We start from the raw sequence: 17,288 nt of genomic DNA on the forward strand, positions 1-17,288 counted from the left end.
CCCGTGTCTCATGTGTCTCGTGAGTCCGCTGCCAGAAAACCACCGTCAGGAATGCCCGTTTCAAGAGGAGGATGGGCGACAGGGATGTCTGCCCGCCCCAGGGCTGGGTCGGCCAGGTCGGCCTGATGTTGCTGTTTGGGGGGGAGGGGTTGGCTGGCGCGGAGGGGCCGGTGCTGTCCAAGGATGGCAAACTCCAATCCGGTCCCAGACCCAGACCGGCAGCGGGTCCTCTCAGGGGCTTTGCGGTCACACGCCCCAGCGACCAGGGAGCACGGCGTAAAAATAAAATGAAGAAGAAAAAAAAAAAACACGGTAGTCAGTTCCCCCCTCTGCTGCTCGGGCTGGGGATGCTAACTTGACAATGCTGACTGACAGCGGTGCTGGTGTTGCTGTTGTTATCGTCCTGATATGGATGGATGCTGATGTTGAATGCCCATGCCCATGTCGTCGACATCGTCACTGCCCACGCGCTTGGCAGTGAGCTCCAGCACCCGACACCAACGGTGGGACATTGCCTCTCTGGCCCCTGTGTCCGCCTGCTGTGCTCGTGCTCGTGCTCAGGTTTGTGTTTGTGTTTGTGCTTGTACTTGTGTTTGTGTTTGCAAGGGACGCAGCCAACCGTGTCAGCTGTGCGAGTGCGACAAGGGCAGTGGAATACCAGCCTGCCAGCCGGCGTGCGGCATCGACGTCGGAAGGAGGGGGTGGGCAGACGGGGCAAAGCAGTCAGAAGGCCAAAACCTGCGACAGCCCAGCCCCAGCTCGTCGGGTTCGAGATGAGAAACAACGGGCCTGTTGTGACGACGTCGGCCGGGTTCACGAGCCTTGGGACCGGGGCAACAGTCAATGCGACTCGTCAGCTGGGGCGGAGCGGAGACGGCGACGGTGACGGCGAGCGGCGATGGCCAGGCAGGAGAAGGCCATCCGAGCAGGGAGGCGAGTAATAGCAGTTGCCAGCCAGACAGCTGGAAGCCAGGCAGAGGCGGTTGACCAGGTATTGACTGGTGCGCACTCCGGTCCGCAGTGGGGACGGGCGTTTGCAGTTGATGGGCGAGGCAGGGCTCAGGGTTTGCACCTGCCTGCGCGAGTGCTTGCGGTCTCAGCCTCGTGCTCGACTGTGAGACCACCCTACTATTTACCTCCCTTTTACCCAGGTGACGGTAGGTCGTGGATTAGGTAGTTCCGTCCATGTCTCAGACCACCACGGGAAGGACACTCTCTTCTCCCCCTTGTCCCTCGTCTGTCCTGCTAATCCAATCCTAACGGTAGGTAATATAAACATCGTAAGCAACCTTCCTTCTTTCGCTGGGCACTCGCTGGCACTGACTGGCAGCAGCAGCACACAGCAGCAGCAGCAGCAGCAGCCAAGCCGCCATGGCCGGTCGGCCAGGACCATGCCGGTTTCGAAGGTTCCAGCCAGCCTGCATGTCCATCTCCATCCCGATCCCGAGGCCCTGCCCTCGCTGCCGTCGTACTGTGTGCTGCCGTGCCATTCATCAGCATGGCCAGCATGGCTGGCTGCGTGGCCGTGATGGAGGGTGGCCGGGGCCATGGGAAGAGCACTAGAAGTTTTGTGGAAGGCCGCTAGAATTCTTCCATGCAGGCAGAGAGAAGGACAGGCAGGACGAGATGCGGGACACGCTGCCCGCATCTGCGCCCATCGGCCCATGGCTTTCCTCATCGGTTCCCCCATTTCGCCACCCGCCCGCCCTAACGACGGTGGTGGCATGCACCACAAAAGTCTGTTGACCGTCGCCGACCTTCGTCATCATGCCGATGCGGGTGGCCCTGGATGACGGCTATGACTGGATGACAGCACCATCAGACAGACTACTGTGCGCTGGTCTGATGCAGGCCGGTGTGGTGTCGTCGTCCATGGTTGCACCGCATTGTTAGTTATCAGTCTCCCTCGCTCGTCTGGACCTCCGCCGTGACGATCCCGCGCTCCCCCTCTCGTGTCCTTTGTCTGCTGTCTGCCAACTGACGCACTCGCGCGGTCATAATCGTCACATCCCCAACGGCACATCAGTCCATCAACATGCCCGGCTGATGGGCCGTCTCTTCAATTCATCTAGTTGATCTGTCAAGACGCCACGCCCGCACCCAGCCTGCCCCATCACACCATAGAACAAAGGTTCGGGCGCCGGTAGTGATGTTCGCAAAAGGCCAAGCGCACGTCGCAGATACCCATGCATCCAGCTGTCAAAGGATAGGGCTGCTGTCTGTCCCGTGGGCCCCGTGGAGCAAAACCCACCCAGAGGTTGGAGTTTCGTCATGATCCCCTTTGTCCCCCCGGCGTCACTCGGATCGTGTCTCAGTCTCGCGCTTCGATGCAACCGCTTCATCACTGTTGAGCCGTCATTTGCGTGCAACCTCGATGCCAGACAATCTGGCAGCATGCAGCGTGCGGTAGGCAGTAGGCAGTAGGCAGTAGGCAGTAGTCCACGTGTTGCACAGTACACTACGACACAGCAGCGATGGGCAGGGGCAGGGCCTCCGCGCACACCTCGGTGCTGCCAACGTCACCTCCGGTTTCGTCTGCCATCGTTGTCGTTGTCGTTGTCGGTGTCGGCGTCGGCGTCGGTATCAACCTCCATGTCTGTCCGTGGTCGACCCGACCGAGAGCACAGACTTCGGTCCCCTTCCCCATCCGTCCCACGCCGGTCGCGCGCATCGTCCCTGTACAACCCACTCCTACCCCAGCGTGCCTGTGGTGCCAACCCCAGTCCTCGTTTCAAGAGGGCACTGGAGCAGCGGGCAGCGGCAGCGGGCAGCGGCAGGGGCAGCGGCAGCGGCATCGAGCCCATGATCCCTGGCGCTCATGCATGCGCACAAGCTTTCCCGCCATACTTCCCATCTGCAGCCGGGTGCTGACAATTCCCTTCTGGATGGATATTCCCAGCTGTCGCGAGAGGGAGTGTGTGCGTGTTTGTATGAGTGCATGCGGCCAGTCAAGATCATGCCGGCCACTCGCTTCTATTTCCTGTCCTCCGAGCTCTCGTTCTGCTCGCCTGCGGGAATAAGCTCCCGTCGGGCTGCCCGGTCTTAACGCCCCGGAAGGACAAACCAAGAGATTCTCCATTCCTGCCGGCTCCCCAGACACATGGTCCTGCTGAGATACTGCCCTGATTCCCATGAGCTTTGAAGCTGTGGGCCGAGTGCGTTGCGACGACCCCCTCAGGAAGCGGCCCCAGGCAGACCCGCCGGCCTATGTATTGCAAGTGTCATACTGTAATTGATATATGTAGTCGCTGTTCCACCATTGCTAAATCTGTGCACGACAGGCTGGCCCTTGTCAGCCTCTTGCCCGGATCTTCATCGACGATCGGCAGGGGGGAGCCTGGGATGACGATCAGCTCACCTCTTCTTTTCATCCGTCCTCTCATGTGTCATGTACCGCCTGCTCCGCTCCCTGACAGCCTTCAGGGCCAGTACTCCCGGCGCCCGGCGGGCATGGGGATGGGGATGGGGATGGCGATGGCGATGGAAAGCCTAAACCACAGCACCGGGGCCGCACAAGGTGAGTTCCGGGTTCTGTTGATGTCTAGCACCTGTAGGCCAAAAGCATAACAGTCCCATTCTGTTGAGGACAAGGCTGAACTTGTCATGCCCGTCCTGGCCAACAGGATGTATGTAGCCGCGTCGCTGCTAAATGCATCCAGTCATTCCACCTCGGCCACCGACGCCGCGCCTTGGATGACTCGAGCTGCTGCAGCACGCCTGGGAACTCGGCCCTCAGCCGCATTTCTCGGCCTAATGGCTGTTTTTTCGGGCATCGCCCCCGCCGTACGATTATGCCGAGCGGATCCGAAATTTACGAGCAATTTTCCCCCGTTTTCTTTTTTCTTCCCGCCGTTCTGCCTTCTGCCGGCTCAAAAGTACCGATAGAACTTCTCTGTGCGCGTCGGACAGGCATGTGTGAGCCAGAAAAGAAGGATATACGCCAAGAGCCTATCTGGCGTTGAGGCACAAATTTGCCCGCGGCCTCGGTCAGAACCGGATACCTCCTACCGCTATGCTCGCCGAGATGCGCCGCCACATGGATCACTCTGGGGCTCTGCAAGCAGTCGGTCCAGCTCAGGCAGACAAGACGTCAGGGACTGGGATAGTGATGTTGCCGGAGGATTGCGCCCCTGGAGATGGTCGCTGAGAAAACATGGCTCTTGCCACCAGATTGCGCCGGCGCGTGACAGAGTTGGCGAGACTCAGCATCGTGATCAGGGCACAGGTCATCCGGCGCGCGTATACTAGAAGCTGGATAATGGATTACTGCCGAGCTCCGGGGGGGGGGGGGGGGCGGTGGGTCCCGTTGCCACAGCGGTAATATGGCCCTGCCTTCGTGGATCGTATGTCGACAATTCTATGGGCACCTCCGTCGTACCCAACCACTCCCTCCAATCTCTGCTCAGGGACCCTCGAATACCACCTTTGTGTTTGGTCCTTCACCCTTGGTATCCTCACCACCGCAAACCAGTGATCTTGTACGTTTTTACTTCGTGCGCAGATTTGTTTGGGGGAGGGGGGATGCTGAGGTGGGGCCATGTCTGGATCGCCTCATAGACGGTTCCGTGCCTGGGGCATTGGGCAACGATCGGGAGTCTGACTCGCCAGAGAGACGCCAGAGAGACGCCAGAGAGACGCCAGAGAGACGCCAGAGAGACGCCAGAGAGACGCCAGAGAGACGCCAGAGAGACGCCAGAGAGACGCCAGAGAGACGCCAGAGAGACGCCAGATCGCTTGCCGAACGGCGCTGCAGCTCCCCGGGGGGAGAAGGCTACACGAGTGACGGCAAAGGAAATGCCTTCGAGCTGTCGATCGCCATTAGCTGCACAGGCCGTACAAATGGGGGTAGGGACCCGAAATAACGAAACCGACCTTGAAATTGTTCCAGTCAATCTTCAAAAGACACTGCAGACGACAGGGACCTGTATGCCAAGGTGTGGATAGGTATAGGGAGTGAGAAACAGATACAGCACAGACGCTTTGGAGCGGTCGAAACCTAGCGCGCTGTATTTATTTGGCTTGACGACTTCCTTCTCTCATGTCTCGTCCTAAGAAAGTCGGAAGGCCTCTTCTTTTGTTGGGTTTTTGGTTGGGGCGGAGGGGGGGGCCTCCGACTCTCCATACGCATGATACCTTGATACCTCCGTGCTCGGGCATGTGCGGTTCCGCTCCGCCGCGAGGGCGAATGATATGAATGTCTAGTCGTCGTCAGGGTCTGAGTGCTTAGGTACTCATGTAGTGTTTGCGACAATGTGCGACAATGAAATAGATTGAGCCAGAACAGCGATGGGCAATCCACGAGTGTCTCGTTCTCAGCGGCCGTTGGGCAAGCCACTGCTGTATGGCCATGATGTTGGTGGAAGTTATCGCCCCAGCTGACGCGGGACAGATGTATTCTAAATATGCATACAGATTTCGGGGACCACGCATTGTGGTTGTGTCCACGTCCCTTAGAAATGATGGCATATCTGTTAAAGCTCTTGACGTAGAAGATTTGGGATGGTGGAAATATAAGCATTTGCGCAGTTGATGGCCTGCCTAGGAGATCAGTGCTGCGACTAGGGGCGAGCACTCATCTCGCAGGTGAGAGGCCCTGTAGTACAAGAGGGCGGATCGGAACACCCTACGGAACCCGGGGGAAAGAACGGCAGGCCCTTCTGCGCCCTGCCTGCATGCCCAAGCATTGATCGACCCGAAGGTGTCGCTGTGCGACATACGGCGTAGTAAATGTGGTAAGCCTCAACATAGGTCTGGATGGGAACACCTGGATGTCAGAGGTGTGAAGGACGGTTTAAATTGACCCCCTTTCGATTGCCTACTTGAAAGAGCGTCAAAGTGTGCTCTCTAATCAAATACACAGTTGCTTTGTCCAACACATCCTTTCCTTTTCCACTTTGAAAACAGCCAACTCCAGACTCCAAATCCTCATCCCTTGCATCGTCGTAACGATGCTGGGAATATGCAAATGTGCAAACCGTTCTTGAAACCTCGGTAAAAACACTGGTGCCTGCTCTGTCCAGGATGCAGAAAGTAATCTCCCGCCATACTCGAAACATGTTAAAAACAACCAGGCAAACAAACACCCATGATTACTCTGCGCAAGGACGCAAAACCTTGACACCCACCCATCCTCGAAACACGTAGAAACAATGCAGCCTTTCCTGCTTCCTTGTGGTGCGGAACACTGATCTGCGCCCATGCCATGAACATGCAGAACGCTGGAAGTCATTCTGCTTTGAAATGTGGGATGCTGACCACCGCACTCGATCAAACTTCGAAACACTGCAAAACATACTCTGAAAATGTAGACCACTGACCACTGCCCTTTATCGGAATATGTAAAAGGGAAAGCAGATGCTACCCTGTTCAAAAGTGCGGAACACTAAAAGCCGTCCAGGCTCAAGTCTCCCTTGAAGCCATCATTCAGCAGAACTGCAGCGATGTGAAGTCGCTGCAGGTTCATGTCGTCAGCTGAGTAGGACATAGGGTCGACGTGCATGGCAACACATATGCCGTTCGTGATGGTGTGTACGCCGCAGTCGTCAAAGTTGCGTTGACGGGGCGACGGGATGGTTGTGGTGGTCCATTCGGATGGGACAAATCGGTCCTCGAGGACCATTTTGACCCACTTCATCGCATTTGTTATCAAGGCTGGGTTGCCAGCTCCGTTCAGGGAATCGAAGTGGTGTGCCTGTCGGTACTTCGGACGGACTACGACGAGGGTCCAGTGAGCACCGCGGCAGATGGGTATGAGGACCGCCTCGATGTCCAGGAAGGTATCCTTTCGGATACCGGTGCGCCGCATCTGGCGCTCAGTGCCCTCACCTCCATTCTCGTAGATCTTCTTGCCGAAAAAGGAGTTGAACACCTGGACCTTTGGGGTTTGAGCACGGGTATTCTTAATACCAGCCTTCTGGTTGATGTAATTGGCCAAGTGAAGAAGTGTACCATTAATGATTTCATCGTTGAGCCACTGATTCGGGGTGACCACGGTTTCAAAGTCCTTGCGGGTAAGTGGAGTACCCTCAGGGGTTCTAGCCAGCTCTGCATTGAGGCGAGCATCCAGTGTGCTCTGGGCCCTTGACGTCCACTCGTCGCTGAGTGGGGGCACCACTGGGTTGCGTGGCTGGCGTAGCCCACCGACCTCTTCAACACGCCTCAGCTCTTCCTCCTCGGCGCGACAACGCTCTTCCTCTGCTTTTCGGCGCGCTTCTTCAGCAGCAAGGCGCTCCTCCTCGGCCCTTTTCCTCTCCTCGGCCCTCGCCTCGGCCCGGGACTGGTGGGCAGCGTCGGCAATGAGCTGCTTGCGCGTGTCGAAGTCGTCACGTTTCTCACGGCTGAGCTCGAGCCGGTACTTGTCCTTGTTCAATTTCTCGAAGCCGAGGGGGTCATCGTCGAAGAACTCGGCCAGGGTCTTGGCTTGCTTGAAGAGCGGCTTTTCCGCCTTGCGGGAGTCCACGATGCTGAACACGGAGTCATCTTTCTCTCTGACGCGTCGTGTGGTGTCATCGACAGATTCTTTCTCCGGTTCAAAGGGCACCTGCTTTTCCTCTGCGCGGGGCTGACTATCTTGGGGATACACGCGCTTCACCGGCTCGTTGTCCGATGGCATGTACCAGTGTGGTGGCGATTGCTTGAACCGAGCTGTCTTCTTGGGCCGAGCCAAGAGAAAGCGGTTCCTGAGAGCGCCCTTTCGCGGCTTTGGGGATCCCCTTTGATCAAAGTAGATGGGATTCTTTTGAATTAAGTTGCGCGGAGGGGTGTTGTAGGTCTCGAACTTGCGAGGGCTTGGATATTGGTGTTCGTAAAGTCGGGTTGCTTCGAATTTGTCCGCGGCGATGCTCTCAAAGAGGAGAGATTCCATCTCGGCATCAGGGAAGGCACCAGGCACGCGCTCGTATTTACCTGGCCAATCCACATAGCTGGGAGGGGCCTCGTCCTTGTGGAGGGCGTCAAAGTCGACGATAATACCAGCAATGGTCTGGACTGGACACATCTGGTTGAACGCGGCACGTTGAGTGAGGATGTACTGTAAGAAGACGACACATTCGTAGTAGACCAGTCTCTCTTGGTGGGAGAGCAGGCCGTTTTTGCCCTCAGACTCGAGGTGGTCGTATGGCTTGAAGCCCAGTTCCTTGAGGAAGGGAACGCGGCCCTGCCCGTTATAGACGAGTCGGTAGATCTTGGCAAGCTTGTTAAGCTTGTCGAAGAAGGTCTTGCCGGCTTGAACAAAATCTTTCGGGCCACGCTCTTGGGTGGTGTCGATGTAGTAGTTGTGTACCAAGATGGAAAGGGTTGGATCGTTACCGCTTGCCTGGAGCCTGTCGAGGACGAAGGCGGGGACATTGAGCGGGTCGATGGCGTAGTCGATGCCCAGGTAGTCTTCGACTCTCTCCGAGCGGACTATGAACATGAGGTTGGAGAAGAAGGCGTCGACGAGGAGGTGGTTCTGGACGCCGAGGTACTCCCTGACCCTATTCGTCCAACAGTACTGGCCGTCTGGGAGAGCTTTCAGGTAGGTGACGGGGAGCGTATTTTGGAGGATGGCCGTGGTGAAGGCCTTCTTGGGGTCGAGGGGCAGGCGCTTGAAGCGCTTTATAGAGAGGCCATCTGCAGTTGTATGGCGCATCTCGACCATGCTGTGCATGAATCGGTCGCGACGGGCGAAAAGGGAGCCGGCCGCACGCGTGCAGGCGCCCTTGACGGCCTCGACGACGCCATTTCGAATGTTGGCGCCAAAGCTGACGAGTCGCGAGTAGCATGTCTTTTGCTCAACGGCGTCGTCGTCGGCCACGTCGCGCATGACGACGTCCTCGATCTCCGGCTCAGCCTCAGCCTTGCGCTTCTGTGGGAACGACATAATGTGAGTTATGGCAGGTGCAAGTGGCAAGGTGGGACTGAATGAGGCAGGCGCGACTGTGGCGACTGCGAGATTGCAGGTCTTGTAGATGACGCGGCAATGCGATTGCTATGAGTGAGTCTTGGTTGATGAATTGATGAATTGATGGGGGAATGGACGGATGGATGGATGACGGTGCGGATGGGAAGTCTCGACTGCTCGCGATGCGATGCTGCGATAAAAGATGACGCCGCGATTGCGCGGTTGCGGGACGGTGTGAATTCGTTGTTTTGATTGACGGTGACGAGAAGACTCGACTTTCCGCGATGCGATGCGATGCGATGCAGAGCAGAGCAGAGCAGTGCTACGGTGTGATGCGATGCGACGCGATGCAAGCGTTGTGGAGGAGGAGGAGAGGGCGAGGGAGACAGATGCGTGTTGACGGGTGCTGATTAAAACAAGGTGGTGCGCATGGGGACGCGTGCACAGTGCCCAGGTACAAATCGACCTGCGCCAGTCTACGGTTGATCCGACAACGTTGACCTAAAAGTGTTTCGCGCCTCCAGAAAGACAGACCGATTGATGGCCCTGAAAGCAGGGCACATGTACGTACCGTAGGTCGAGCAAGCTCCTGGGCCTCGACACCGCGTGGGTTCCCTTTTGGCCCTTCCAGTTCACGTCCGCCTCGGCTTGCACTCGCACTTGCGCTTCTATATGCACTTCCACTTCCACTGGCGCTCCCACTGGCACTTGTGGCGAGATCCTTGCTGACAGTCAGTACCAGGTAGAAGGCCAGGCACTTGCGATGCGATATCGTCCACGGCCTGGACTGGGAATGGGTCTCTTCTCTTCTTGAAGAATTTACATACCGGGGCACTCACTTCCATCGCCAGCCAGCAGACTTTCACTCGTCAAGGACGAGCCTCAGGGTCGGCTGCAGACACTCGCTCGTCACATGCGCGGGAGAGCCGCTATGCTCTTCAAAGGCACAAAAGTATCTAGCGATGAGGAGATGGATGCCTCATATTTGGGCTCTGAGCTGATTACTTCCGGCGGGAGCGAGGTAGCAGGGGTGCTTGTGCTGTGAAGAAGGCAGGTGCAGGCCCCTGCAGCAAGGCATGAAGTTGTTCTCAAGGGATTCCACCGACGGGTTTTTAGCCGCCCAGACGCCAGAGCCGCCAGAGCCGCCGCAGACGCCATGCCAAGCCCTGAGCTGCAGGGACAAGGACAATCTCAGTTGGCCGTGTTAGCTCCGGTCACACAATCAGCCATGCGCATTGTTCAGGTACAAAAGACTGTGCATCATCATGGGCTAAGGCGTTGAAATTGGAGAACAAGTGCCAGAAGGGGAGATACGCAGAACTGAGTAGATGCATACGGCTACAGGGTGGATGGCGGTCTGCAACTTTGCCATTTTGGCACGCTGTGCTGCTTATATAAGCGCAGACACACGCTGGCACACCAGCAACATGGGAACTCTGGCGCAGGTAAGTGGGATTTCTGCAGCTATCAGAAGTATTGCAGGCGTCTATGTTGACGATCTCGATGGCTGGTGACTGATAAAATCGTACGGGTTGTAACCACCTGGCATTCGGATGCAGACCAAAAGGTCTTCAGACAAGCGTGGTAAGTGCAGAGTCGTGGCAGATGGAAAGCGCTCGGCACGAAAGCCGTTGAGATGTTGGCTCTTTAGGCTGCGCAGGTAGTCATTCAATTGAGATGCGTTGCTATGAGGTAGAGATGAGATGCACATGTAGGCTTGGCTTCAAATCTTGACCTCAAATCCTGACCTCGGAAGTGGGCGCCGCGCTCATACGTCGAAACCATCGGCCTGTGTGTGAGACCAAGTAGCACAGCTCGGTCGGGAGACAAGTTTTCCGGAGTCGGAGACATGATCGGGGCACCAGCAGACCCATTGGGTTGAGTATTATCTGGGCAGTCACGACTGTGCCTCGTGGCTTCATCCATCACAATGCAGCGTAGAGACTGGGCAAGACTTCTCGCCTCACACAGACGTGAGAGATCCTGTCAGTTGAGCAAGGAAGCTGGCTTCGAGTATCTATAATATGCACAACGGCTCTGGCAATGGTCTTTCAAAAAGAAAAAGAAGAAGCAACGGCTCTTACAGCTGAGACACCGCAGCCCCCAGCGGTCTCGTGCAGAAAGTTCCAAAATAGTGGTTCAGGGCATCCACGGTCCCACTGCCCTCCACGAGCGACACCACGATGCCAACGTATCCGTCAGGCCGGACCACCACGACGCCGCCCCTTTCCTCGTCCAGCCCCATCTTGGCATGCGCAGCCGCCTTCGCCTCCGGCACGCGTCGGTCCCACCGGTCATCCGCGTACACATGGTCCCGATAGCGTCCCAACAGCTCGGGGGTGTCGCGACTGATCTCGATGCTGCTGCGAGCGCCGGCAAACACGGTACAGATGGTGAAGAACAAGCTGTGGGGGTTGTCTTGCTCGTGATGCGACACGCTCTGCATGTCGGGTCGCTGGTACGCCGTGTAGAAAGAGCCCCGGCGGCTGAGATTGCTTGCAAAATCCTCCAGAGCCCTAGTCGTGACAGAGGGCTTACCGGCAAAGACAAAAAGTCGGAAGGAGCCGTTCAGCGGGATCTCTTGTTCGAGGTGCACCACATTGGCATCGACGACACGGGTCACATCGGCGTTGATCAGAAGCCGCCCTGTCCTCAGCTTGGTGCCCCTGGGGTGGACCAACGGCGACTGCACTGGGTGCTCGGATGACCAGTTGAGCGCGTTGGGCCCGTACGCAACTCCGTACCCACTGGTGAACTCGCAGGACTCCTTGAACGTCTTCACAAACTCGCTCTCCTCAAAAGAATTGCTGCTGCCCGTCCCGGAGGCGGCCTCCACCGTGCTTGCGGGCGGCGGCCGCGCCGAGAACAGCTTTGCGTACCGGTTGTCAAATGACAGCAGTGTCTCTGCAACCTCCTTGCGCTCTGGCTCGTACGTCTTGAGAATACCCCGGTCCGCGAACCCACCCTCGACCGCGTGGATCTTCCAGGCGAGGTTCTGGGCGTCGAGGAAGGCCGTGTTCATCCCCTGGCCTGCTTTGGGCTGCGGAGCGGTCTGTCAGTCACAGTTGCAAGGATCCGGGGGCATGGTGGGATCAACTCACGCTGTGCGTGTGGCAGGCGTCTCCGCCGAGGAAGACGCGGTGGTCCAGGGTGTACCGATCAGAAATACCCTGACCGATAGGATATACCGAGTACCACTCAACAGTCTCCCATTCTATTGAGTACGGTTGCAAGATCTTCTTGGCTGATTCCTGGACCTCTGCAGCAGTCGCCGTCTTGCGCGGGTTCCAATCTGGATCCGTCGAGGACGCAATTTGGATGTACAGTCGCACCATGTTGGCCTCGCGTGGGATGACCATAATTGAACCGTGCTCGGAGTGTATTGTGCATTTCATCTTGGGGCGGATCAGTCATCTCAACAAGACACAAGCTGCACGGGGATCACTATCTTACCTTGATGTCAGGGAAATCGGTCTTCACAACGCCATCCATGACACCCCATACGTGGGCTATTGGATCCTTGTGTGTGATTCCTATCTTCAACTGATCCCGCACAAAGGACCTTGCACCTTCACCTCCAAACAAGTACTTGGCCCGCACACTCTCACGCATCGTACCGTCCACGTGCTCGAGCTCGACCTCCACAGGATACTCGGGGTTGGTCTTCTCGTCGACGCTGAACCCCTTGATCGTCCAGGGCCGCTGCACCTGCGAGTTGTTCTTCTCCAGGTCGGCGATGAAGACGCGCTCAATGAGGCCCTGGTGCAAAAGGGTGGTGAAGGGGTATCTCGCATCGATGAAGCTGGGGCAGCTCGCCCAAGTCCCTGTCCGAGCGATGCCCTTTCCATTCCGGGGAGGATCCCAGAACGCCACTTCGTAGACCCTTGCTGGCTTGTGCGCCATGATGGCGGACTTGAGGCCCATGTTTCGGAGCAGGTCCAGAGAGCGAGTTGTATACCATCGGCACGGCCTGTTGGTGTTGGTTCTGCTCGATTGTCGATGTGCTTGATCTTATAGCCCCACCTTGCCAGGCATGTCGAGAGCATGAGCCCTACAGGGCCGGCCCCGACGATGACTGCAATACACGAATAATCAGCAAGAGGCTCTCAAGACACTTAAAAATGCACTGTCGCCTCACCAATATCATAATATGGCTCAGACGCCTGTTTCGCTGGTTGAGTTTCCATGACTTCCCTCTCGACAGGAATAATGCTGAACTCAGGCCTAGGAAGCTGAACGAGTGGGGTTCGTGAGGTCTGGCGCGGGGGGGGGGGGCCGGTGGGTGGTGGCGGACTCTCGGTGATATCAGGTCAAGCTAGGGTTTCATAAACGGTGTATGCCAGACCAAAAGCCAAGGGCACAGATGAGCTTTTTAAGCTGAGGCGAAGCGGTATGGCGGATGAGATACCCAAGGTGCCGAAGAGTGAGCCGTCCTCAGCTGTGGAAATAACTAGGTTTATGATGTGGTAGATATAGGGAGTCACTAAGGAGGCGGAAGGAATGGTTGCAGTGGACATTTGGCAGACTTTATTGCGCAGCGGCAAGATAGTTCGGCAAGACGACCCGCGTCATAGCCCTTCCAAGAAAGGAGGCGAGCTAGCTGTATCCCCGACGCCCACGGGCGCGGCTGTCACGAACGGCATCGTGCGAAACCCGCCTCCACTAGACGCCAAAGACGCCGAGGCGGATGGGCCAGTTGGGCCCGTTGTGAGATGAAGACTGGAGGCATGGTGGTCGGCGACGGCCAATCGGATCCTGCGGGGGTCGAGCGATGGCACGTTTCTTGCCAGGCCCAGAAGACTAAGACCCCGAGGCTTCCCAACCGGTTGGCAGCGGTTCCCAGGCCGGGCTGCGCGACAGCAGGAGTCGATTGCGAGGAGGGCATGACTCCCAATCCAGGCCTCGGAAAGGCAAATCGGTAATTGGAACAGCGGGGAACCCACAGCGCGGCTGAAGAGCACGGGAAGGGATGAGTGGGACCCTCCAGGGTCTGCCCACGGCCGCCAAGAGTTGCGGAGAAATGACAGTACACTATCTCGGCCTCAGTCGCCGTCTCGCCCGCATTGGCCGGCCGGCCGGCTGCCCAGGCACGATGGCTCCACCACCAAGACAGCAGCACACTGAGCCCCCAGAGACTTGACTTTTTCGGGCCAAGCCGTTCGCGACTTCGCTCCATCATCGTTGTCCGAAGTGGAACCGAGCCTCGAGCCCGACCCGGGCTGCTGGAGCTGGCGAGGATGTGTCTGTTGAGCCGCAGCCGGTTGAGGGCCTGCACAAGTTGAGCGCGGCTGGATCGTCTCTTCTCCCGGCCTCTCGAGCGCATCTAGGCAGGGATGTGACATTGGTCACCAAGACATGATGGGACGGGGCGGGCGACCCTGCAAGGCGTCGATGTGCTGTCAAACAGGGTGAGCCTCCTGTGGTATAAGCTGTCACCTCGTCGCGGGCTCTCGTGGAGCCTCTGTTCAGGTCACACCCTCGTGATTTCTGGAGAACCCAACCAGGGCATCTTCACTCAACCACCTGGTGTGTCCACAATCCACACACGAGGCTGGAAGCGTCTGTCCGCGGCGAGATGACGGCAGGTGTTGCAGGTGGGGCCAGGCTGTTGGCACCGGTTGTTGTCCATGCCATACTCTGGGATCAGACATGTCGGCGACGGCAAGGCGTCCACTCGGTGGCTTGGTCGCAGAGTCAAGCCCAGAAGACCGGGTAACTTCTTGGATCGTGACCCAGGGATCTCGAGCAGGGACGGGTCATGAGCCAATAATCAGGGCGGTGTTCCATAAGAAGGTAAAGGGGGATTGGAAGGGGGTTGGCCGAGTGGAGGAGAAGGAGGAGAAGGAGAGGGGGGGGGGGCTTCGGTTCGTGCAGCGGCTATGAGGTGAGCAGCTTGGTCGTGTGAGGTTCCCTACCGGCGAGGTGCAAGAATATTCAAGTATCGCGGTTCGGGTGACTGGGAGCTGGGGGAGCTGGTTGTCTGTAAACACTGGTTGGTGCCTTGACGGCAACCAGCGTGCAGCCCTGGGATGTTTACTTCTGCACCAACGACAACCCACTGCTGCTACCGCAGCGCTCCTCGACTCGATCGCATCGCGCTCCATCTCCATCTGGCCTGCCGCACCAGCTTCCATCACCACATGGATCCGTCCGAGCAAGCACCCACCGCGATCAGGGGAAACTTTATCTCTGTCTCTGGTTCACCTAGTCGCCAACACGCTGCTTCATCACCTAGTTGCCGACGCGCTGACGTCGGCGTCCACATCCACCTGAACCTCACCGATTCGCAGATGGATCGGCTTGCTTCCTCGTATGTCACTTGCCCACCGGCTCCTGGCTCCATTCGTCGACATGCCATGACAAACTGACAGCATGCTTGCAGTCTTCCCGGCCATGAGTCGCCTGGGAAGAGACCTCGAGACGCGTCCGAGATGATCCAGATTGGCATATCGCCCCGCCGCAACAACACGGGAGGGTCCCGTGACAGAGACAGAGATAGAGACACTTCGCCCACGCGGGCCCGCACATCTGGCAGCGATAGTCACCGCAGTCGTCACGCTGCGCGCCAGGATGACGTCGCCAACGAGTCCTTCTCGTCCAGAAGCCGCCCTTCTCTCTCGCTCCCCAGGCAAGCGGTCTGAATCCCCGGTCAAAGCCTCGACAATGACACGCGCCATGGTCGACGACGACCGCAACCTGCCCGATCGCAGGCAAAAGTTCCGTCCGCCCCCAATCGATGTTGAGTCAGCCCGCCAGTATGGCTTCGTGTCCAAGAAGGCTGTTGTCGTCCAAGGACACCCCCACACCCAGTCTCTGCATGCCGTTGTCAACCCGCCTGTCACTCCCCCTCTCCGGCGCATGCCCAAGTTGACGAGTCCTCGCCGCGAAGCCGACAGCATCTCCCCGGCCTCGTCATACTACTCCGAAGACGAGGTGGGACAGGCCCGCCCCTCCTACATCAGCCCTCTTCGGGTTCGCAAGGACCTTGAGAGCGACCGCAGTGTTCTACGACGCCACGACCCCCAGAACCGGTCTCCTTGTCCCGACCGTACCAAGTACGATCTCTCTCCGGTCCGCCGCTCATCTCTCCGCCGCGGCTTGCAAAAGACCGCCACCACGGGCGACCTGCGCGAGCTTCAATCAGACGAGACTTGTCCCCAGCGCACCTACTCTCCTCTGTCTGACTACCTTTCAGCCCAGGCCAAGCCCATCCGGAAGCAGCTTGTCGGAGCCCATGGCTGGCTGGAGCGTACCACTGGCGCCTCTGACAAGCAGCACATTTCCGACCAAAAGCCCATTCCCAAAACAACTCCTCAGAAAAAGGTCGGGTTTCTTGACAGCCTCAGAAAGATGGCCAAGGAAATGACTACCTCCGCCAAGGATATCACGTCTTCGGCTTCTCGAAAGTCACGCGACAATGAAAAGCGCCGATCCCGACTCACGGTCTCTCTAGACCCACGAGAGCAGAGTCTGCTCTACTGCGAGCTCGAGTTCCTGCTGACTACTGCTCTTGACGGCTATATCAGCAGCCAGTTCAACGCGGGTCGCCTCGAGGCCGACAAGTACAAGAAGATCGTGGACGGCTGGCAGCAGCGTGGACGCCCCAAGGTCATCGGCTTCCGCTACGACCTCGAGACCCAGTTGGACCTGATCCTCCTTCACAGCGAGGACTTCCGATTCTACGGCAAGCGCGCTGGCCTCATCGCGGCTGTCAACGGGGTGCTTGACATGATGCGTGTTGACGCTCGCGCCATGCGCATCCGCACATTCTGCCAACCCGACACCGTAATTGCTAAGCAACTCCTGGATTCTCAGTCTCTGTTCAACCTCGTGGGCTGCTGTGAGCAGCAGCAGATCCAACTGGCCGAGGTCATCCAGTTCTTCAAAGTCATCTTGGAGCGGGAGCAGAACTTTCGACAGCACCAGAACGAGGGCGGCACGGGGCAAGCAGACCCAGGCGAGGCCCGCGGGAGTGTCGGATCCGGCACTGGTTCTCAGTCCAGACAGAAGCAATTTCTTGATTAAGAAGTATGCTGAACTGCGTCATTGGTTCATCTGGTGGGCCTTGTCTTCGCTCCGAGCTCTTACCAGTCGACCGAGTAGGTTCGGAAGAAGGTTGGGCGGAGGGGGTTCATGGACAAAATTCCCGCCGAGGTCAGCTGCCGGAGCTGTTGGGTCCTGACCACATATTTGAGTGCTCTTGGGGACCATCCCTCGAGGGCCATCACTGAATCTCTGCGCACAAGCTACCGGCCATAATCGCTGGTTCAAATCGAGGCTTCTGCTGCCCTGCCTCATTGTTTCTTGGTTGTACTCGGCTGCGAGCACAGATGCTGTTGCACTAGAAGACTCCGTCACAGTCTTCGCTGTACGTTAATCAGCATGGGAAACCGTAATCACGACACTA

The 17,288-nt window shown here is 57.8% G+C and overlaps 3 protein-coding genes across 3 annotated transcripts; 1 reads left to right on the forward strand and 2 right to left on the reverse strand.

Moving 5' to 3' along the window:
• Positions 1-6,382: 6,382 nt before the first annotated feature.
• INS49_011751 (uncharacterized protein) lies at positions 6,383-8,860 on the reverse strand (the record flags this gene model as incomplete). The annotated part of the gene is made up of 1 exon (XM_043172461.1): positions 6,383-8,860. One exon carries the CDS (start codon positions 8,858-8,860, stop codon positions 6,383-6,385), a length of 2,478 nt encoding a protein of 825 aa, XP_043024206.1.
• A 2,101-nt stretch (positions 8,861-10,961) lies between these two features.
• On the reverse strand, positions 10,962-12,805 carry INS49_011752 (uncharacterized protein; the record flags this gene model as incomplete). Its single annotated transcript, XM_043172462.1, has 3 exons — positions 10,962-11,921; positions 11,983-12,276; positions 12,335-12,805. 3 exons carry the CDS (start codon positions 12,803-12,805, stop codon positions 10,962-10,964), a joined length of 1,725 nt encoding a protein of 574 aa, XP_043024207.1.
• Positions 12,806-15,544: 2,739 nt separating this feature from the next.
• Positions 15,545-16,906, forward strand: INS49_011753 (uncharacterized protein; the record flags this gene model as incomplete). The annotated part of the gene is made up of 1 exon (XM_043172463.1): positions 15,545-16,906. One exon carries the CDS (start codon positions 15,545-15,547, stop codon positions 16,904-16,906), a length of 1,362 nt encoding a protein of 453 aa, XP_043024208.1.
• Positions 16,907-17,288: the final 382 nt, after the last annotated feature.

This window comes from Diaporthe citri (assembly GCF_014595645.1).
Source record: "Diaporthe citri strain NFHF-8-4 chromosome Unknown scaffold_5, whole genome shotgun sequence".
In the NCBI taxonomy this organism is placed as follows: domain Eukaryota; kingdom Fungi; phylum Ascomycota; class Sordariomycetes; order Diaporthales; family Diaporthaceae; genus Diaporthe; species Diaporthe citri.